Source organism: Poromitra crassiceps (genome assembly GCF_964638095.1).
Source record: "Poromitra crassiceps genome assembly, contig: HAP1_SCAFFOLD_803, whole genome shotgun sequence".
Classification (NCBI taxonomy): Eukaryota; Metazoa; Chordata; class Actinopteri; order Beryciformes; family Melamphaidae; genus Poromitra; species Poromitra crassiceps.
In genome coordinates, this window is record NW_028151605.1 from 9,651 (window position 1) to 34,224 (window position 24,574).

General features: G+C 44.6%; 1 protein-coding gene across 1 annotated transcript; it reads left to right on the top strand.

The window, feature by feature from the left end:
• Window positions 1–955: 955 nt before the first annotated feature.
• Window positions 956–24,556, top strand: cct4 (chaperonin containing TCP1, subunit 4 (delta)). Its single transcript, XM_083664146.1, has 13 exons — window positions 956–1,236; window positions 3,141–3,193; window positions 7,223–7,312; window positions 8,874–8,982; window positions 9,420–9,684; window positions 10,223–10,355; window positions 15,224–15,363; window positions 16,471–16,567; window positions 17,009–17,119; window positions 17,534–17,664; window positions 21,895–22,129; window positions 22,289–22,402; window positions 24,381–24,556. Exons 1-13 carry the CDS (start codon window positions 1,113–1,115, stop codon window positions 24,396–24,398), a joined length of 1,620 nt encoding a protein of 539 aa, XP_083520272.1. The 5' UTR covers window positions 956–1,112; the 3' UTR covers window positions 24,399–24,556.
• The last annotated feature ends 18 nt before the right edge of the window (window positions 24,557–24,574 follow it).

The window sequence follows — 24,574 nt, forward strand, 5'->3', positions numbered from 1 at the left end:
ACTGGTGTATTCAGAGCAAATAGGGAGATATAGAGCATTATCATCATGCTATATATCTCCCTCTTTGCTCTGAATGAGTGAGAAAAGGAGAAAATACTGAATAATTACATCACAACAGTATCCTAATGTTAATTAAAAATGAGATATTCCTCTAAATATGGCTAAAAAAGGTAAAAAAAATACATTTTTTTTAATTTAAAATGATATATTACTCTAAATATGGCTAAAAAAGGGAGGGGGGGGGGACCTCAAATTTTTTCCGGCGGCGCCCGCCCTTGCCATGTCTGGATCTCCCCAATTTCGAAACCCTGGATACGGGCCTGGAAGAGGTAAGAATTAGAATTAGAACTAGATACCTCACTCTCCCCATCCCACCCAAAGCTAAAGACACTCACTTTAAAGTAATGGATGATATCCATGTAATGAGTTTCTGAGACAAAGATTTAACCTTGATATGAACAACTGTAGATTTTGTGATTCTGATATTGAGACTGTAGTAGAGCATCTGTTTTTTGTTTGTAATTACTCTAGATCTTTTTGGGATTTGTTTCAAAATTGGATATCTGAAAGAGACCCTCAATCGCCCAATTTAGAATATAATGATATTAGATTTGGAGTTATGATGAAAGATAAACAAATTGAAATGATGTACAATAGTTTAATTATTATGGCTAAACAATTCATTCACCGATGTAGATTTCAAAATGCCAGACCCCTGTTCTTGATTTATTTATTTTACTTTGTTGTTTATTTGATTGTCTGTTCCAATTTTGTAAATGTTTAGTCTGAATTTTTCTGTATAATGTAGGCCTACTGTTTGTTACTGCCAGACTTTGTTTATTGAATAAAAACAAAACGAAAAAAAACGTTCCATCTTGCCTGGCACTTTTCTAGACTCCTAAACGCGTGACGTCATCTACACGCGCCAAGCAACTTGCCAGCTGGGGTCCTTTCCTTTCCTCCAGCAGTCGCAACCGGTGCCTCTGGAAAGTTCTGGTCGGGACTGGAGAACAATCGCAATCTGAGCCCATCCGCAGCCCAGCAGCACCGCGTGAAGCCCGGGGTTCGTCTGTCCCCCCTCTGAACACCTCGATTAACATTTTACAACGAGTATGCCTGAAGTGATGGCGGCCTCCAAAGCGTTCGGCGGCGGCAGATACAAAGGCATCGGAGGGGCGTATGTGGACCGCGACAAGCCGGCCCAGATTCGCTACAGTAATATCTCTGCGGGGAAAGGTAAAAATAATACTAATACTAATAAACTGTGCGTGCTATGGTGGTCAACTAACCGACAGCGACTCTCATGTTGCAGTTCAGTTGACATCTGTCACATAGCAGCTCACGTCCTAAACAATGAACCATAACACCCACCTCCATCCAGGATGCTGTACTGACTTGTAGCAGTAGGCAGGGCCGGAATCCCATTAAGTAGCTTGATCTGCTGATGTGACAGTTGTATGTGCCCCGCTGCTGGATAGAAGAATTTGACTATTTGGATAGGATCTGGATTCATGTTCGGCATACACCCAATACAATATTTACATTTGCTTCCCCGCCCGTGATTCCTCACAATGCTTCCTCCACCGAAATGCGTCACAGTAAAAGTCTGTCTTTTATTTTGTTGGTGGTGGGTCACTTCACTTGTCTGCCAAATTTGCCATTGCAACATTATTTTTTTTGCAAGATTTTTGAATGGAGTTTGGCGTGATGTTCTTCTCTCCATCATGTAAGCGCATGCATGCTGCTGCACCACCCACCACCACCACAAGATGCTGTGGTGACTCAACATAATCTCAGCATTTAGCTAGCGTTAGCTCGCTTGCCAAAAGTGCAGCACAAACTGAATCAAATTTAAACAAATGCACAGTAGGGTGTCCACAGGACAAATGTGTTAAATTGGATGAGCACATTATGCAAAATTAAAGCCTTAACTCGCTATCAATAGTTACGCTTGATGCAATTTGCTTGGTGTGCAGTTTTTCTAGCTTTTTCTTTTTACAGCTTTTCTTAATTTTTATTTTTTGTTGTGAAATTGTGTTAAATGTCGTTTTTACTGCGATTTACTTGGTGAAACCTCCAGATATCCTGCATCATGGATGTGATCATTCTGGATAAAAGAAGACGACAAACCATTGTCAATATCAAAAGCTGTAGTTTTCTTTCAGGGATGCAAACTAGTCACCTTTTTCATCCTAAAATAGGGGGATTTCTGAGTGGTTTTATGTCTGCCCTGGTATCTGTCACCTTTTTCACTACGCATGACTTTGTATCCTTGTTCTTTAAACATAATGAGCTTTATGTAAAGCAGACAAAAAAAAATGGTCAGGTTACTGTGATCTGGAGTCAGTAAAAGAAGTAGAGTCCGCACACTGCCAGTAGATTTCAACCATCTTCACATTCTGAAGAAGGTTGTTTGTAACTGAAACATGAAAAACAAATCTACTGGGAGAAGTCTACAGACTAGTTCTTTTATTGATACTGATTGTGTGTCCTGCACCGGCTCATCAAGTGGATGTGCATTGTGCACGCTTGACTTTGTATCTGTACTAGGGATGTTCATTTTGAAAAATGTCCAAAATCGAAAATCGGGGAAAATTAACGATCAATTATCGATTATCGATCATATTAATAATAATAATAATAATATATATGTATATATATATATATTTTTTTTTTTACAAAATGAATGCCTATGGCAGAAAATACGAAAGACAATGTGTTCTCCTCAATGAACTCTTTATTTCAATGTGTCTCCTCTCCAACACTCTGCTGTCCCCGGCGCATGCCGGTGTGAATTCCCCATGTTTAAAACAGTTTTGTTGGCACAAAGGCCCGTGCCCAGCCAGAAAACTAGAGACTATATGAAGCTCCACCTCACGTTAGTCGGCTGTGCAATGGAGTGGGGCGAGGAGGAACGAATTATAATAATAATAATAACAATAATCGATAAGAATTCCACATGATCGATTCCATTCCTTAACGATCAATTATCGATTTTCGATAACTGATGAACATCCCTAATCTGTACTGTGATTTGGAGTCCTCCTGCCTTCGCTGGATGGCCACAAAGTGTTGTTGAATGTAAGCGAATGGAGTTCAGCGCTGTGGCAGTACTGACACGCCTTCTGTTTGTGTTGCAGCCGTCGCAGATGCCATCAGGACAAGCCTGGGGCCCAAAGGCATGGACAAGATGGTCAGTGAACGGCGTTTGGCTTCAAGCTAACTTAACGCCAGCTCTTTGGTCATACACATCTTTCTAAAGTCGCTTCAAGCTAACTTAACGCCAGCTCTTTGGTCATACACATCTTTCTAAAGTCGCTTCAAGCTAACTTTACGCCAGCTCTTTGGTCATACACATATTTCTAAAGTCGCTTCAAGCTAACTTTACGCCAGCTCTTTGGTCATACACATATTTCTAAAGTCGCTTCAAGCTAACTTTACGCCAGCTCTTTGGTCATACACATCTTTCTAAAGTCGCTTCAAGCTAACTTTACGCCAGCTCTTTGGTCATACACATCTTTCTAAAGTCGCTTCAAGCTAACTTTACTAAGTCGCTTCAAGCTAACTTTACGCCAGCTCTTTGGTCATACACATCTTTCTAAAGTCGCTTCAAGCTAACTTAACGCCAGCTCTTTGGTCATACACATATATTTCTAAGTCGCTTCAAGCTAACTTTACGCCAGCTCTTTGGTCATACACATATTTCTAAAGTCGCTTCAAGCTAACTTTACGCCAGCTCTTTGGTCATACACATCTTTCTAAAGTCGCTTCAAGCTAACTTTACGCCAGCTCTTTGGTCATACACATATATTTCTAAGTACCGTAGCTTCAAGCTAACTTTACGCAGCTCTTTTTTGGTCAAACCAGAGCTGCCAAGTTTCACCAAAAGTTAGGAGTGAGACTTCAGGCGAGGGGATCTTTTGAGCGAGGAATAGGCCTATCTCATTTGAAATGAACAGGATTACACTGTTGTGATGTTGGTCTTAAACCATCAATATTGGCTCATTTTATTATGATTTCCTTATGATGATCATATTGATTTCAACCATGATATCACCCAGCCCTACTTTTGGTAGCCCCCCTGGACAGAAATGCCCCAGCCGCTCCTACAGGTCCGTCTACAAAGTTATGCTAAACAACGAACAACATAATTGGTGGGATATGTCAGTAAGATCTGTTAAGATGTCTTTAATTAGGCTTAAGTCAATAGCCTATGTTTGCCCTCCTTTGAGGTTTGCTACTGTGACAGTTTGTATTGTTACAAGTGGCACACGCAGGTACAGTATATTGCTCAAATCGTGAATAAAAATATAACATGTTGGTTGTCATCTGTCATCTGGTTCAATGCGCCAAAACTATTGAGTCTTAACTGCAAAATAATGATCAATAAACAGTAGAGGTGCTCCGATCGATCGACACGCGATCGGAATCGGACGATTTTGACCTCAAATATGCGATCGGCAGATTGCAGATGTTGCTTTATTGTTGCCGATCTATGCTGCACGAGAAAATGTCTGTCTGTCTGTCTGTCTGTCTGTCGTTTAACTTTCATATTGTGCTCGATCGTTTATATCATTGTGTTGCAAATCACACGCTTTGCTTTCATCAGTGTTTCTTTACTCACCTCCACACCGCACCAGACTCTGTCAACACGCCCCTTGCGTCTTTAGCCGTTTTCACACATGACCGGAAAGCGGTCTAAGTCATAGATGAAGTTTAATAGCTTTGGTTACCTTTAGCAGCTTTAGCTTATAAATCTATAAAATAGTTTCCTTGGATCAAAGTTATTTTTCTTGTGTAACAGGGAAATCCCGGAATGGAGTGTTTTTTTTTGCGCGAACTGAACTGCATTGAACTGGTAACATGGAAGTGGAATATTTTTGTTCCTTTATAAACTGAACTGAGGGAACTGGACTGAACTATAAAAGAACATTCTTCTAGCCATTTAGTTCAACACAGTCTTGTGCGCCAATTATCTCACACACAAATAATCATGTTGGCAGTTTCCTTTAGCCTCCACAATATAAAATATTGATGTAGAAAAAAGGAAATGCGCTGCACTTTCAATTTGATGCATGAAATGTAGGCCTATATGTCAAATGGAAACTGTTCTATAATAGACTGCTATAGCTGCTTAAAAAAATAAAACAAAATCTGTTCTTGGTGATCGGTCGGGCAGATATTTCTCATAGGCGATCGGTGGCAAAAAAAAAACGTGATCGGAGCACCCCTAATAAACAAGACTCCACAAGTTTTCTAGACAGAGCTTCAATTAATTTGATTAACTTAACTCTTTCATACTAATATCTAGTCTGTTTATAACATGGCGACGTTGAGCAGAATGAGATCAAAGGAACCATGGCATTACGCACGCATAGTAGGCCTACTGCGCTCTGCTCCATTTACCAGAGCAATATTACCAATATTCTAAGCCATCGCCCTTCCAATTCAGAATATATATATATATATATATATATATATATACTGTGTGTGTGTATATATATATATATATATTAGGGATGCACGATATATCGGCAATCATATCGGTATCGGCCGATGTTAGTCATTTTTTAACATATCGGTCATATCGGTATCGGTCAGATGTTGCAATGTTAATATCGGTTATCATTATCAGCCAAATTCTTCACATTGATATGAAATAATGCAGTAAATCTATGATTTATGGGCTTTTCCAAAGGCTTTGCAAATAAAGAAATGCATAACTTTTTCAAATTCAGTGTTAACATGTGTTTTTCAGTATGTACAAAATGTGATGATCATAAAAATGTGGTTTTATACAGATCATATCGACATCGGTAAATATCGGTTATCGGCCATAACAGCAATGTTAATATCGGTTATCGGCATCGGCCAAAATTTTCATATCGGTGCATCCCTAATATATATATATATATATATATATATATATATATATATATATATATATATATATATATATACACACACACACATCGGGGCTTAAAATTCGGTGCGGGATTGCGAGATTCGCGCATCTTTTTGGAAATTCCCGCATATTTTCAATTTATAAAGGGGGAGTAATCCCGCAATGGTTTACGCCAGGGGTTTCAAACTCACGGCCCGCCACGCCACTTGATATCAAGTTATAGTGAAATCAGGCGCGCACCTCCCGAGGCGCGTGGACGAGGCGCACTTCACACCAGGGTTGCCAGATAGATTTCCATAGATGTGCAGTTCCTTGGGCGGTTTTGTGTTCATTTTGGCGGGTTTTGAACTCTTTGTGCTGGAAACCGTCAGCAGTAGGGATGTCGCAATATATCGTCCCACAATATATCGCGATATCAAAACGTGACAATATGTGTCGTTGAGATAAAATCTCATATCGTGAGAAAAAGAAGCTGAACATGGTGGCACTGATCTGCATCTGATTGCATGCTCGCTCTCCTTTTCATTGCTTTGTTTGAACAGACGAGGGACGTTACAGACACGGAGGATGAAAATGGTGAAATGACTCAAATTAGCGTGGAGGATGCCCCCCTCAACTTACAAATCGATCGCAAAAAAATATTGTTAAAATATCGTATCGTTATCATGAACCCAATATCGTGTATCGTATCGTATCGTGAACTGAGTGTATCGTGACACCCCCTAGTCAGCTGTATCTGGCAGCACGGCTTCACACTCCCGCCTGCTAACAACCACCTGCTGGGCTCACGCGAGTGAAAAAGCAAGTGGAAAGAAAAACATTTGCACGCTAAAATGTTGTCTTTTGTTGAGAAAGTGAACACGTCGCTGTCCAAAGGCAAAAGAAAGGTTTCAGGTTAGTTTCAGTTAGTTTCAGGAGAAGTGGGAGAGGGATTGTTTTTTCCTCGGGTTCAAAGGGAATGCCGCCTGCCTCATTTGCAAAGAGAAAATGGCCGTACTAAAAGACTATAACCGGAAGCGAATAAGAATAAGCAGGGATGCAAACTAGTCACCTTTTAGGGAACAGTGAATCACCTTTTTCATCCCAAAATCGGGCGCTTGAGTGAATGATTTTGCGTCTGCCCTGGTATCTGTCACCTTTTTAACTATCCATGACTTTGCATCCCCGAAGAAGAGTCTAATAATTACTGTGTCTTTTGTCAAAGGGTGAGACTTGGCAGCTCTGGTCAAGCACTTGTTTCTAAGTAGCGGCTGTTATATATACTGTTTGTTCTGTTATATATACTGTTTGTTCTGTTATATATACTGTTTGTTCCAGATCCAGGATGAGAAAGGTGACGTGACCATTACCAACGACGGGGCGACCATCCTGAAACAGATGCAGGTGCTCCACCCCGCGGCCAAAATGGTACGTTCCACCAGAAGCTGTCGGCACTGTCTGTCCGTGTTGTGTCTCTGTGCTGCTGACTGTCCTGCTGCACGAAGTCTTCACATTCAAAACATCACAACAACTGTCCTGCTGCACGAAGTCTTCACATTGAAAACATCACAACAGACAGTTAAAGCCCACGTCCACTTGATCCTCCCGCCAGCCATTTTGTAATACATGCCGTAGTAGTAGGTAGATCAATGTGTTAATTTGTCCTTGTTTTGAAAATGTAAACCGTACGCTAACAAACCGAGCTTGGAATTAGCTGCAGAGACGCCCTAAACAAGAACGTATGAATGTGACAAATCAACATTGAGACAATCGATCAGCACAGTAAAGTGTTTGAAAGTAGCTCCTAGTCGTTACGCTGTAATCCCACCCCTCTGCTACTGCAGTCAGGTTCAAACTAAAGCCAGTGGTTCTCAAATGGGGGTTCCAGGGGGTCCCCAGCCGAAAGAGGGGTCATTGATTTTCGCTAGAATCCCATTCATAAGTAACGCAATGACTATTTTGCTCATGGGTTTTAGACACTTTCTGTAATAAAACATCTAAAAGCGTCAAACTTATTATCATATTGCCGCTGTCGTTCCAGGACCTCGAATTTCCAAAACAGAAACTTTTCAGGAAGTAAAAAAAACCTGTTTGCTCTTAAACTACTGAACCAAATGTACGTCAAAGTTGGCACATGTCTTAATTATAGTTAGTTTCCCGCTGAATGTGTCATTACTTTATAAATATCTTACCTGGATAAGCTCAAATGATGTTGTTTATATTATCAGTCCGACTTGGAAGCGCTTTCTCACGGCCAGTCAAGCGGGAGGCAGTCGCATGCTCATGCACGAGCCCCCAAGCTCCAGGCCGCGGGGGCGCGCGCAGGAGCAGCAGCATTGCCCCTCGCCTCTCATGGCCGAATGAAGGCTTTCGCATGGGGTGAGAAATAGTCTGACATAACGTAACGTTAACGTTACTTTATTCTCGTCAGAAAGCACTCCGATTTGCATGTTAAAACAAGTTTGCACCCTAGGAATAACTGGAAAACATTTGATTGATATATTAACGTCAGAGGAAGCCAGGATTAGTCAAAACGATATGAGAAATACACAGCGCGTCTGCCGTGTGTCTTTTCCGGGTTTATTGTCCTGCGTGGGGGGGTACACACGGAGGTAGGGGGGGAATTTCGAGGTTTGACTGACAGATTGAGGGCGAATGGCGTTACGAGATTTACTCACAAGCTCGTTTTAATGCTTTTCCATTGGTTGCATTTGTTAAAAACCACACAGAGACGTGAAGGCTGACCAATGGCACTGATTTATGACAAAAAATAAAAAAGTGAAAAAAGGCACATTCGAGGTCCTGGAACGACAGCGACGATATGTGGGTCCGTGGGACAAAATCCTATCAAATGGGCGTCCGTGGTCTAATTTGTCAGTTTAGGGGTCCTTCGTGTGAACATTTTTGAGAACCACTTCCCTAGAAGAATCCCTGTGTCTTCAGTTCACAACTCTGTGTGTGTGTGTGTGTGTGTGTGTGCGCGCCTCAGCTGGTGGAACTGTCCAAAGCCCAGGACATCGAGGCCGGAGACGGCACCACCTCTGTGGTGGTGATTGCCGGCGCGCTGCTGGACGCCTGCTCCAAACTGCTGCAGAAGGGTGAGCGCTGCAGGGAACCCACCAGGGATCCATGGAAACAGAAGAAGCTATTTCAGAAAACACAAGCATTTCAACATAAACGTTTTTTTTTGTTTTTTTTTTGCAGTTTTGTTTTATATCATGGAGGAGTCGTCGTCGTAGTAGCAGTAATAGTAGTTCATGGTTTCTGGATTCTGGATCAAGATTCATTTGAATTTTTTATATAGTCATAGTGAGGGGACGGGGGGGGGGTTATCTCCATGTAAGATGTGATTAGTAGCGGGCGGGGCTTTCGGGGTCTCATTGAAGAGGCAGAGGGCAGTTGGGTAGAAGCTTCTGGCATGGGGGAGGAGCCTGAAGAGTTTGCCGTCCTGGACGGGTGGGGGTTCGGCCATCGTTTACATGACGCTAAAATGAAGGGGGTGAAAGTGAAAGTGAAAGCTTGTGTCGTCGCTCAGGGATCCACCCCACCACCATCTCGGAGTCGTTCCAGAAGGCGGTGGAGAAGGGCGTGGAGGTGCTGACGGGCATGAGCACGCCGGTGCAGCTGAGTGACCGCGACACGCTGCTGAACAGCGCCACCACCTCCCTGTGCTCCAAGGTGGTGTCCCAGTACTCCAGCCTGCTGGCCCCCATGAGCGTGGACGCCGTGATGCGCGTCATCGACCCGGCCACCGCCACCGGCGTCGACCTGCACGACATCAAGATCACCAAGAAGCTCGGGTGAGTGTGTGTGTGTGTGATGTTAGCAAATGCTAACATCTGCTAGCATTTGCCTCTTGTTTGTATCTGTATATAATTATATCTGTGTATTCTTAGGCTGAATGGTGATACACGATATATATCTGCTTTCTAACAGTGGGCTACATTTTCTGTTGTGAGTAGGGCTGGGCAATATGGACAAAGTCAAATATCACAATCCTTTTGACCAAATAAGTTGACATATCAATATTTCCACAATATTGTAGGGATGAGTATTGCTACTTTTCATCAAATATTGACACATTGAGATTTTATTGATAAATCCTCAGTAATGTGGATATAATGACTAAGTGGGTAAAGGTCAATAACAGAACAGCTAGAACAGTCTGGTAAGTTATGCCGTGTCGCCATATTACCATATTACCATATTACCATATCCAAAATCTAAGACGACATATCTAGTCTCATATCCCGTCACAGCATCTATATAATATCGATATCTTGCCCAGCTTGACTAGGATTTCCCCAGTACTAATGGTGTGTGTCTGTGTGTGTTCAGAGGTACCATTGATGACTGTGAGCTGGTGGATGGTCTGGTGCTGACCCAGAAGGTGGCGAACACCGGTGTGAGCCGTGTGGAGAAGGCCAAGATCGGCCTGATCCAGTTCTGCCTGTCGCCTCCCAAAACCGACGTGAGTCGCCGACCAGTAACACACCGACCAGTAACACACCGACCAGTAACACACCGACCAGTAACACCCTGACGAGTAACACACCGACCAGTAACACACCGACCAGTAACACACCGACCAGTAACACACCGACCAGTAACACACCGACCAGTAACACACCGAACACACCGACCAGTAACACCCTGACCAGTAACACACCGACCAGTAACACACTGACCAGTGACACAAAAAAAAAAAACACTTGTATTGTTGGACTAGCGCAGGGATACTCAACTTGTGGCCCGGGGGCCAGATGCGGCCCGCGGCAGGGTGCAGAGTGGCCCCCCCAACCATTTTCGAATAATTTCACGTTAGTTTTCACGCAATAAAAACTAACGTGAAATAACGTTTGACTGAGCTCCAGCTCAATTGTCAAAACCCGCAGTCTGCTCACTACCCAGGCACTTATGTATGTACTTAACCTATAACTAACTATCTGGTGTGCACAACATTGTCAGACTAAACTCCAGCTGACACCCCAAAAATCCACAATCCCTACAATCCGCTAAAAATATATATTGTTTGTTTACAGTGTTGGGCAAGTTACTTTCAAAATGTAATATACTACATATTACTAGTTACTTTCATTTGAAAGTAATAAGTTACTTTACAATATCACTTTCTGTGTAGAGTAACTGGTTACTTATTACACTACTTCTGCATTACTTTGACCAAAACAACAGCAGCAGCAGAATGACATAGAATATTGTCATCTATTGGTCATTTGCATAAAAACACACAGTTTGATTAGGAAATGATTGTATCTTTTTTAAATATGTGCTTTGATTTAATAAAATGTAACTCAATTTGTAACTTGAGTTACTTGACAAAGTAACTGGTGTAATATTACTTAAATCCAATAAGTAATAAGGTATATTACTGAGTTACTGCTAAAAGTAATATATTACATCGAATATGTTACTTTTGTAATGAGTTACCCCCCCAACACCGTTTGTTGATTAACTGGCCCCTGGCCTCCCATCATTTCACGAAAGTGGCCCCCGGGCAAAGCAAGTTGAGTATCCCCGGGCTAGCGGCTAGGGGACGCTCTGACCGATGGGGCGCCGATACCAATTGGCCGATATTGGCTCCATCGGCTTTAATCGGAGTTTCTCAAAAAAGAATCCAACTGGGCCGATCAGATGCACACGAGACGATGAACTATGCAACACCTAAAATGATCATAGCGACGGACGCATTTGAGAGCGACACGCAGGGAGCGGAAAAGAAACGCATTAATGGTCAGAGCCGGTCGGTTGGAGCCAATGGCAGAGCTTGCAGGGAGAGCAAAGAACTTTTATGGAAAGAACTGAAAGCTCCATATTGCCCCATTGCAACATCAGCGCCCAGCAGCCTCCGCCATTTTTTATTTTTGGAAGCGTGACAGCGCCAAAAGAACCTCGCACAGGCTCGCAGTGGTCAGCTGCGGTAGCGCGGGCCCCTATAATCAGCCTCTCTAAACAGTAACTCAACGGGAGAACACTCTAAATTTCGTGGATTCACATCTTTTCTGGGCGTACTGCAAATCTTGATTGAAGTGGTGTAGTGCAGGGATGTAAAACAACAACCATATTGTGGAAACTAAGCAAAATTTTTCGTTTTCTTTGTTTAGTTTTTTCAAGATAAATAGCTAATGCGGCTGTCGTCCACTCCGTCAGAAGTGCGTTGCCGTGGTTTTAACCTCGGGTCCTTTGCATTTACTATTTATCTTGAAAAAACTAAAAGAAAAAAACGAAAAATTTTGCTTAGTTTCCACAATATGGTTGTTGTTTTACATCCCTGCACTACACCACTTCAATCAAGATTTACAGTACGCCCAGAAAAGATGTGAATCCACGAAATTTAGAGTGTTCTCCCGTTGAGTTACTGTTTAGAGAGGCTGATTATAGGGGCCCGCGCTACCGCAGCTGACCACTGCGAGGCGCATTCTGTTTCCAAAAATGGCCGGAGTTTCGTCTCTTTCCTTCCATGCTCTTTGGGGAGAGCGGAAAGGGATTTTCTTCCGCTGCCGACCGCGCCTCTTGACTTCCTGTTGCACCACATTGAAACGGGGCTGCTGCCCCCAGAGGTTAGAGATTTATTCTTTTGTTTGTTTAACCGATGGCTTCCCAGATTGTTTGACAAAATGGAGGCGGCCGATGCAGACTGATGCAGACCAGACGAACAAAGCCAGGAGCGACCAGTCACGACACTAGCCTCACCAGTCACAACACTAGCCTCACCAGTCACAACACTAGCCTCACCAGTTCACAACACTAGCCTCACCAGTCACAACACTAGCCTCACCAGTCACAACACTAGCCTCACCAGTCACAACACTAGCCTCACCAGTCACAACACTAGCCTCACCAGTCACAACACTAGCCTCACCAGTCACAACACTAGCCTCACCAGTCACGACACTAGCCTCACCAGTCACGACACTAGCCTCACCAGTCACGACACTAGCCTCACCAGTTCACGACACTAGCCTCACCAGTCACAACACTAGCCTCACCAGTCACAACACTAGCCTCACCAGTCACAACACTAGCCTCACCAGTTCACAACACTAGCCTCACCAGTCACAACACTAGCCTCACCAGTCACAACACTAGCCTCACCAGTCACAACACTAGCCTCACCTAGCCTCACCAGTCACAACACTAGCCTCACCAGTCACAACACTAGCCTCACCAGTCACAACACTAGCCTCACCAGTCACAACACTAGCCTCACCAGTTGCCTCACCAGTCACAACACTAGCCTCATCAGTTCACAACACTAGCCTCACCAGTCACAACACTAGCCTCACCAGTCACAACACTAGCCTCACCAGTCACAACACTAGCCTCACCAGTCACAACACTAGCCTCACCAGTCACAACACTAGCCTCACCAGTCACAACACTAGCCTCACCAGTCACAACACTAGCCTCACCAGTCACAACACTAGCCTCACCAGTCACAACACTAGCCTCACCAGTCACAACACTAGCCTCACCAGTCACGACACTAGCCTCACCAGTCACGACACTAGCCTCACCAGTCACGACACTAGCCTCACCAGTCACGACACTAGCCTCACCAGTCACGACACTAGCCTCACCAGTTCACGACACTAGCCTCACCAGTCACAACACTAGCCTCACCAGTCACAACACTAGCCTCACCAGTCACAACACTAGCCTCACCAGTTCACAACACTAGCCTCACCAGTCACAACACTAGCCTCACCAGTCACAACACTAGCCTCACCAGTCACAACACTAGCCTCACCAGTCACAACACTAGCCTCACCTAGCCTCACCAGTCACAACACTAGCCTCACCAGTCACAACACTAGCCTCACCAGTCACAACACTAGCCTCACCAGTCACAACACTAGCCTCACCAGTTGCCTCACCAGTCACAACACTAGCCTCATCAGTTCACAACACTAGCCTCACCAGTCACAACACTAGCCTCACCAGTCACAACACTAGCCTCACCAGTCACAACACTAGCCTCACCAGTTCACAACACTAGCCTCACCAGTTCACAACACTAGCCTCACCAGTCACAACACTAGCCTCACCAGTCACAACACTAGCCTCACCAGTCACAACACTAGCCTCACCAGTCACAACACTAGCCTCACCAGTCACAACACTAGCCTCACCAGTCACAACACTAGCCTCACCAGTCACAACACTAGCCTCACCAGTCACAACACTAGCCTCACCAGTCACAACACTAGCCTCACCAGTCACAACACAAGCCTCACCAGTCACAACACTAGCCTCACCAGTCACAACACTAGCCTCACCAGTTCACAACACTAGCCTCACCAGTTCACAACACTAGTCTCACCAGTCACAACACTAGCCTCACCAGTCACAACACTAGCCTCACCAGTCACAACACTAGCCTCACCAGTCACAACACTAGCCTCACCAGTCACAACACTAGCCTCACCAGTCACAACACTAGCCTCACCAGTCACAACACTAGCCTCACCAGTCACAACACTAGCCTCACCAGTCACAACACTAGCCTCACCAGTTCACAACACTAGCCTCACCAGACCAGTCACAACACTAGCCTCACCAGTCACAACACTAGCCTCACCAGTCACAACACTAGCCTCACCAGTCACAACACTAGCCTCACCAGACCAGTCACAACACTAGCCTCACCGCGACTCATCAGTCATTCTTCCTGCTTTGTCATCTCCAAATTCTCCAAATCCACGATTCTCCAAACCTTGAGAGGGATTGATTCTTACAATGAGACCTGAGATGTTCTGTTGCGTTGACCTGGGATGATGTTCTCTTCTGTTGGGTCCTTTTTTATTATTAGGCAGATTCATTCCATTTGGCCACATTCTGTAGAGAAAAGCAGACTGTGTTTAGACATTTTGGTTTATTCATGGTACCAAAGATGCAAAGATGAGAATGTATGCAAAATATTCCTATCATTGCTTGTATTCACTTGAAACACATTTCCCAAAGTGCACATAATATTTACTGTTCCATGCATGACACATTTTCATCTTTGCAATATTTCCTGAAATAAATGGTGTTCTTTTTAGAAATGGCTCCCCCTTTTATATTATTGTAATGTTTTGCTACCTTGGAAGCTTTTGCCCCTCTCACCATCCTTCACAGTTGTACATCTTAATTCTACACCAGCAATTGTTTTTCACAGAATGAATGGTAATGAAAGCAATGCAAAATAAATGCTTTCATTTTCCAAAGCAACCCAAAAATGAATGGATTGTGAATAAGTAATCCGTAAGCCCGAGCCTGGTTCAAAACTGCTTTCTCTTGGCTGGAGCAGTTTTGACCTGCTGTGTTTTTGGCCTCCAGATGGACAACCAGATCGTGGTGTCTGACTACGCCCAGATGGACCGCGTGCTGAGGGAGGAGCGCGCCTACATCCTCAACCTGATCAAGCAGATCAAGAAGGCCGGCTGCAACGTGCTGCTCATCCAGAAGTCCATCCTCAGGTACGGACCACAGCTGACCTGACTGACTGGGGATGGACCAGATAGCAGACAGTCATGTGTTCCACTGCCAGTATAGTATGATAGAGCAGAGCTTCTCAAATTTCTAGGCCACAGAACCCCACTTGATAAGATTTTGTTCCACGCTCCCCCCAACTGATAAGCGTTTTGCTTTTAGACATTGCAACCTTTTTGCCGGGGACCCCCTGGAACCCCCTTAAGGACCCCTGGGGGTCCCCAGCCCCCAATTTGAGAACCACCCGAAAATATCAGATAGTTTCCTCCCTGAACACGGTTACAGAAAAACCTGCAATGGATGTTTTATTTCTTTGCCTATTTTACGCCTCACTCCCCCAGTTAGTGAGGCTGCATCCTGACCACATATCTGCATCTGCATTTAGTTTTACAGCCCATTTCCCCAGATGTGAGGATAGCGGTTGCGATTGATATTGATAGGTGTCAGTTGATCAGTCAGATATGATGATGATAGCGGTTGTGATTGATATTGATAGGTGTCAGTTGATCAGAGTCAGATATGATAGCAGTTGTGATTGATATTGATAGGTGTCAGTTGATCAGAGTCAGATATTATGATCGCAGTTGTGATTGATAGGTGTCAGTTGATCAGAGTCTGATATGATGATAGCGGTTGTGATTGATATATTGATAGGTTTCAGTTGATCAGAGTCAGATATGATGATAGCGGTTGTGATTGATATTGATAGGTATCAGTTGATCAGAGTCAGATATGATGATGATAGCGGTTGTGATTGATATTGATAGGTGTCAGTTGATCAGTCAGATATGATAGCGGTTGTGATTGATATTGATAGGTGTCAGTTGATCAGTCAGATATGATAGCGGTTGTGATTGATATTGATAGGTGTCAGTTGATCAGAGTCAGATATTATGATAGCAGTTGTGATTGATAGGTGTCAGTTGATCAGAGTCTGATATGATGATAGCGGTTGTGATTGATATATTGATAGGTGTCAGTTGATCAGAGTCTGATATGATGATAGCGGTTGTGATTGATATATTGATAGGGGTCAGTTGATCAGAGTGAGCAAGTAGGCACATTTCATACGGAGTCTCTTCCCCCTCTGACAGAGACGCTCTGAGCGACCTCGCCCTGCACTTCCTCAACAAGATGAAGATCATGGTGGTGAAGGAGATCGAGAGGGAGGACATCGAGTTCATCTGCAAGGTCAGATCCCAGTCTGTGACATGAACACCTCTACAGCTGCCACCACGCTGCATCCCACACTGCATTACACCAGGCCACGGGCCAGACTGAGCTACCTGAAGGGTAGAGTGATGTGGAGGGCTACCCGTTTGATATAATCGCCCCGAATAATATACATTTATTCCGTTGACCTTTTAAATAATCAATTCTCTGCATTTAATCTGCTACAGGAGACTCTGCTGTTCACTAATTACTATTAACGATGCCTCATAATCATTATTAGTGATGTTTTACCATCATAGGAAAACGGATATACATTTCAAAGTGCAAGTTTATTCATTTCTCTGTTAATCTTAACAATGAATCGGTCTTGAGACACTATCACATTTTTTGAAACAAACGGCACGACTCTGAACATGTGGGTGATCTGAAAGGAACGCTCTCTCCTCTCCGCCCCTCCAGACCATCGGCACCAAGCCCATCGCCCACATTGACCAGTTCACCCCGGAGATGCTGGGAACGGCCGAGCTGGCAGAGGAGGTCAGCCTGGACGGCTCCGGCAAGCTGGTGAAGGTACGCTGCTCATCTGGACCAGTTTAATCACTCTGGATAAAGCTTCATACACGTCCTGAAATGTTTTGGCTGCACTTTGTGCCTGAATACCAGCTTTCCCCCTGACAGAGTTAGACTGTAAAGCTAGTAATGGTAAATGGCCTGCATTTATATAGCGCTTTTATCCAAAGCGATTTACAATCGGTAGGTACATTCACCCATTCACACACCATCAGGAGCAATTTGGGGTTCAGTATCTAGCCCAAGGACACTTCGGCATGCAGACTGGAGGAGCCGGGAATCGAACCACCAACCTCTTTCATCCAAAGTGATTAGTGACGACCCGCTCTACCTCCTGAGCTACATGTGCTGCCATGTTCCCCTGTGTAGATCACAGAGAGTTAGCCTGTAAAGCTGCCATGTTCCCCTGTGCAGATCACGGGCTGTACGAGCCCCGGCAGGACCGTGAGCATCGTGGTGCGCGGCTCCAACAAGCTGGTGATCGAGGAGGCCGAGCGCTCCATCCACGACGCCCTGTGTGTCATCCGCTGCCTGGTCAAGAAGAGGTGGGTCCCACTTTCTTATCGGGGTTCAGTCCGCTCATGGAAAACCTGGAAAAGTCACGGAGATTTCAAATACAATTTCCACACCCTGGAAAAGTGATGGAAAATGTTGTTTTGGAAAAGCGATGGAAATTTAGCTAAAGCCGCAGTCCGAGCATGAAAATAGTATAGCGTAAAATTGGCACGTAACGTTTAACCCCACGCTGGATTTCTGTTGTGTGTGTGAGAAGTGAATTCAGTCTGGCTCAGTCAAACGGCTAGCCAACGGCTAACCACTAGCCTCCGTCTGCTGGCTGCAGCTCAGCTAATATTAGCAGTTAGCAAAGTCATACTATGCCGCCGGACACATGCCAGGGACGTGTAGCTTCAACACTATGTGTCGTTTCAAAGGTATGTACCAGTTAATGCAAATTAAATGCAAACTGTGCGGTAAAACATGGCTGCCTCCATGTGAAGGGGAAAAGCGCGAGATCACAGCCGCTGTTGCAAGCAGCACAATTCCCATCGGGGAGTTTATGAATGCAGCATCCACCGGCGCTAACGTTACGTTAGCGTCCTTTACCCACAGCAAACACCGGCGCTAACGTTACGTTAGCGTCCTTTACCCACAGCAAACACCGGCGCTAACGTTACGTTGGCGTCCTTTACCCACAGCAAACACCGGCGCTAACGTTACGTTAGCGTCCTTTACCCACAGCAAACACCGGCGCTAACGTTACGTTAGCGTCCTTTACCCACAGCAAACACCGGCGCTAACGTTACGTTAGCGTCCTTTACCCACAGCAAACACCGGCGCTAACGTTACGTTGGCGTCCTTTACCCACAGCAAACACCGGCGCTAACGTTACGTTGGCGTCCTTTACCCACATCAAACACCGGCGCTAACGTTACGTTAGCGTCCTTTACCCACAGCAAACACCGGCGCTAACGTTACGTTAGCGTCCTTTACCCACAGCAAACACCGGCACTAACGTTACGTTGGCGTCCTTTACCCACAGCAAACACCGGCGCTAACGTTACGTTGGCGTCCTTTACCCACATCAAACACCGGCGCTAACGTTACGTTAGCGTCCTTTACCCACAGCAAACACCGGCGCTAACGTTACGTTAGCGTCCTTTACCCACATCAAACACCGGCGCTAACGTTACGTTGGCGTCCTTTACCCACAGCAAACACCGGCGCTAACGTTACGTTAGCGTCCTTTACCCACAGCAAACACCGGCGCTAACGTTACGTTGGCGTCCTTTACCCACAGCAAACACCGGCGCTAACGTTACGTTGGCGTCCTTTACCCACAGCAAACACCGGCGCTAACGTTACGTTGGCGTCCTTTACCCACAGCAAACACCGGCGCTAACGTTACGTTGGCGTCCTTTACCCACAGCAAACACCGGCGCTAACGTTACGTTAGCGTCCTTTACCCACAGCAAACACCGGCGCTAACGTTACGTTGGCGTCCTTTACCACAGCAAAGACACAGACACGGAGTTTGGACATTTCAACAAAAAAACAAGGTCAAGGCATTTTCACAAGTCAAACTGCGGTAAATAAATCCACGGTGAACCAGAAATGCCACTCAATCTACACAGCAATCAGCGAGCTCTCTGCGTGCGCGCGTCTAGTTAAGTAATGTCTCTATACTAGGAGGGTCCAAACGTTTTTGAATAGGGGGGCCAGATTAGATCATGTGAAAATGCCGGGGGGCCAGGTGCTTCTCACATCATATGGGTTATAAAAAAAATTAAATAAAAAATCACGTACAAATGTACAAATGTACTCTTATGTACTCAAATGTTCACACCAGAAAGTCCGGGTCCTTGGTTCGGGCCAGAGAAGAGGATGATACATTGTTTTGTTTTTCAGCTGGTTGGGTTTGCGTTCACAAGGCCAAAATCCACTAGTCCTGCCCACACCAACCAAAGTCACGTGGGCAGAAATCTCCTTCTGTTATCCACCTTATTTTTGTGAGGCTCCGCTGTAAAATAATTCTGGGAGCAATATCCGGTCTAGAACGTGAGCAGCCGTGTGTTTACGCTGGCTTGACGCTGCCTGGATACTACTCTGCACTGTATGAGCGAGAGGCGCCCGGCTAGCGGGGTAATCTGCACTGCAGCGCGTGCCTCCTCGCATCACATTTCCTTGTTCAACTCCGACGTTAAAAGTTTGCTCGTTACAAAATAACACTAGTTTTGGGAATGTAGCCTAATAATATTTTCTATCACATCCGCTAACCTGTTGCTCGTTGCACAAGTCGGCATTTATCAGCTCAGCTGCACCGTTTACAGAGGGGTACATTAGACGGGCTGTGTTGTGTCAAGCTAGACGTAACGGGGGAAGAGGACAGCAGAAGGAAGCGGCACCCATGGTGCATCATGGCCGCCAAAAATAACCCTGCCACTAGTCATTTTTGTCTGTTTGTGATGTCGCTGGTAACGAGACGAGATAAGCTAGCTAACTGCTACAGCTAGCAAGCAGCTTCTTCTTCAGCGGGAGCTTCCAAAACAGGAAATAACCAAAAAAATCAACACAAAAAATCACGTGCTTCCTCTGACTAGTCCGGGTGGGGTTCACACCAGAAATGGGCCGCTCCAGAGTTCGCTTGAGAGCGGACCGAGACCACCTCTCACAGGCGAACCAGAGCGCGGTTTTTAGTCCGCACCAGAGTTCGAGTAGGAGCGTTCACACCGACCCTATGGACCGTACTAAAGGGGAAAGGTCCGATAGACCGGACTAAACGAGGCTGGTGTGAACCCGCCCTTAAGTATTTTGTTTATCATCTGAAAACATTAGTTCTGCATGTGCTGTTCCTACTTGGTGCTTGTACAAACTGTATGATAGTGCTGCTGTCATCGTTAGGTGAAGGGGAAAAAATGCAAATTGAACGTGCTTGATTAACCAATACTGTGTGGAGGGCCACATAGCATATTTTGAGAGACAAGCCGAGGGCCACTTAAAATCTGTCCGCGGGCCACAATTTTGCCCCAGGGCCGGACTTTGGACATGCCTGATCTATACCATTTTAAAGCAGTGATTGATAATCAATTCTAATTTGAAAAAAATCCTTGCAAATTCTGTCTCAGCATTTCTGCATGGCACTCACACGCATGGCAATATATCAATATTATATCAACATTGTCTCATAAGACTAGCTAACGTCTTAGATTTTCTTATGATAATATTGTATTATATCCACATTGTCTCATAAGACTAGCTATCGTCTTAGATTTTCTTATGATAATATTGTATTATATCAACATTGTCTCATAAGACTAGCTATCGTCTTAGATTTTCTTATGATAATATTGTATTATATCCACATTGTCTCATAAGACTAGCTATCGTCTTAGATTTTCTTATGATAATATTGTATTATATCAACATTGTCTCATAAGACTAGCTAACGTCTTAGATTTTCTTATGATAATATTGTGAGGTCTTTGTGATATTGCACAAGTGTTGTCTTTTCCTGGTTTTAAAGGCTGCATTACAGTCAAGTGGTGTCATTTTCTGACCTGACCAGACTGTTCTATCTGTTGTTCCATTATTTACCTTTACCCACTTAGTCATTATATCTACATTACTGATGATTATTAATCTCATTGTGTCAAATGTGTCAATATATTTAGTGTGAGTTATTTTGTCCATATCATATATATATATATATATGTATATATATATATATATATATATATATATATATATATATATATATATATACATATCATATATATACTTTGAGCCCAAATACTGAGATATATCATGTATCGCCATTTAGCCTCCAAATACAAAGACATGATTTTTGGTCCATATCGCCCAGCAGCCCTACTGAAGATCTTGTTGCTGTCAGTGTTGGGGCTAGTAGTAACGTGTTAAGAGTAGAGTAACTGAGCATGTTAGTTTTTCAATTGTTGTAATGTGTTAGTAGTTACATTACATAGAATGTCATTGCTCACTGACCTTTTCATGTATACAGCGAGACTTTATCAAATATGTTTATGAAATCCATTGGTCAAAATGTGTCTGATCCCTGTCTTGTGTAAAGATATAAATCAATCACAGTGTGGTTGTAACCTCCACTAAATGACACATTGTTACTTTTTGCTTAACTGACACTGCAGCACTTTCTGATTGTGTGTCTGAAAGGTGAATTGTAGCTAAAAGTGGCTTTGGGTGCAGACAGACGGTGCAGCTTTGTGGATCTGAGTCTTCGCTAACTCCTCCTCCTCCCTCAGAGCCCTGATAGCCGGAGGCGGGGCTCCAGAGATTGAGCTGGCCCTGCGGCTGGCGGAGTACTCTCGCACGCTGGCGGGCATGGAGGCGTACTGCGTGCGGGCGTACGCCGACGCCCTGGAGGTCATCCCCTCCACGCTGGCCGAGAACGCCGGCCTGAACCCCATCTCCACCGTGACGGAGCTGCGCAACAGGCACGCCCAGGGAGAGAAGACCGCCGGCATCAACGTCCGCAAGGTGGGTCTGCTCTCCTCTTGTTCCGCTCTCTGCCGTTCGGGGGTTTACAGTTTAGGGGGTTTCCACCGTTCTCATGAGTGGCAGTGACGTTCTGACGTTCTGTTTCAGGGTGGGATCTCCAACATCCTGTTCTGACGTTCTGTGTGTGTTCTGTTTCAGGGTGGGATCTCCAACATCCTGGAGGAGCTGGTGGTGCAGCCTCTCCTGGTGTCCATCAGCGCTCTGACCCTCGCCACAGAGACGGTCCGCAGCATCCTGAAGATCGACGATGTGGTAAGAGCCCACTCCTCAGCCTGAATTAAACTCATAATGCGATAGGGCTGTGAATCTTCACTGGCCTCACGATTCGATTCGATTATGATTCAGAGGGCTACGATTCGATTCGATAACGATTATCGATGCATCTCGATGCATCTCGATGCATCTTAAATCGATGCATCACTTTTTTCCGCAATACATGATTTATTTTTTCTCACTTTCTTTTTGCTCACTGTGTGGCTACTTTTAAAATAAAAGTGCATTTGGAATTGCATTGTATTATGATCCATAATTAAAATAAACAACTGCATGCACTTCCATTCTATTTTATTTGATTATAAAAAAAATAATAATAATCGATTTTTGATATTTGTGAATCGATGCAGAATCGTGCACGTCCGCATCGCGATGCATCTTATAATCGATTATTTTTGACACCCCTATAATGCAAGGCTGCGGTCGAACAGTCACAAAATGTGTCCTAACTCCTACTCCTATGTCCTAACCCCTATTCCTAACCACTTTACCTTGTGACCTCGCTGGAAAACGTCATGAGGTCGAGGAAAGATGTGAAGGAGAATTCAGAAGGGCTTAGGAAAAGACGAGCGCGGTACTAAGCAAATCCGACTGCGCTTACGCTAGGCTACTTAGGCTACACTAAGCTATGCTAGCTAGCTTACAAGTACAAGTTACGCTGATTGCGTTTGGCTATTCCTTGCGGCTAAGATGCTGCAAGGAATTGTGCGATGCCAGATGTTATCGGCTTTCCGTTCGTAAAGGATGCTCCAGTGTATCCTATGCTAAAGGAGCTAAGTGAGGAAGCATTGACGCTCCTTTCCTTAGCATTTGGGGAATTTGAATGACACTTGTCATGGCTGCACTTCAAGGTACTTCAAAGGGCATTTCACTCAGTTAGGAGCTTTCCTAAGCAACAAAAGACTCTTGGAACGCAGCCCAAGTCTCTGTCCTCTAACAAGAGAACAGAACGGACTTAACGGGCAACAACCCAAAACACAAAGAAGGAAGAACCAATGTTGACATGTGATGGTCCAACAGTTCCTCGTGCTTTGAAAGGCCAGCAGAACAAAATGGAGTCTGGACTGACGCTCATGTTCAGCTGTTTCTTTGTGTTCTGAACCGACTACCAGAGAAGACGACGGTCCATCATGTTGGCTCAAGTTGGAATTAAGGCACAAACTCTCTAAACTGGCAGAAGGGGTTTTACCAAACCCGTCCAAAAAACCAGCTGCTCGTGAGTCATGTGACCTGGTTCAGTTGTAATAGACCCTTCTCACGGGGGCCATTTTGTGTCGAGAAGCCAGGGTAAACACAGGTGCAAGCAAAACACTAATGAGGGTTTCCAACTTCCATGATTAGAATTTGGAAACCCTCATTAGTGTTTTGCTTGCACCTGTGTTTACCCTGGCTTCTCGACACAAAATGGCCCCCATGAGAAGGGTCTATTCGTCAGTGTGAGTCACGTGACCGGGTTCAGTTGTAATTCGTCAGTGTGAGTCACGTGACCTGGTTCAGTTGTAATCCGTCAGTGTGAGTCACAGTCAACCTTTCCGTTGCAGTTTTGGCCAAACTCGGTCTCGAGCCCCACAACACGTTTTGTCAAATTTGCATCCCGGATAGAAAAAAAGCGTAAGAATCTCTGCAGGTCCATAACCAATGTGGGAACGCATCAGTTTAAAAAAAATGTATACACTTCTTTTTTTCCCCATACCCGAATAAGCGGAACCGGAACCACTTGTGTTATTATTATCCCCATTTGCTTCGACCATGTCGACACATTTTTTTATGCAAATTGAAAATCAGCCCATAACAGATGCTGTTGACGAAAGCTTGATTTGTATTTATTTGTTTATTTATTGATTTATCTATCTACCTATCGATCTATCTATTGATGTTTAAGCCAAGCTGAATGAGTGTGCACTGATGTCCTGTTGATTGAAGCTGGCCTGTACTGAGCAGCTGTTCTGTGTTGCAGGTGAACACTCGTCAGTGAGCTCTGTCCTGAAGCTCGTACCTGGAGGGATCGCAGCAGCGCTCGGCCGTCCGTCTGTCTGTGTTCACAGTTCCTCTGTAGTTGTTACGTTGCGTAATTTAATAAAACAACAAAAATCCTTGTTTCTGTTTTTGACACTCCAGAATCTTGCCTGTGTCGTTCTTTTGTCTCAACAC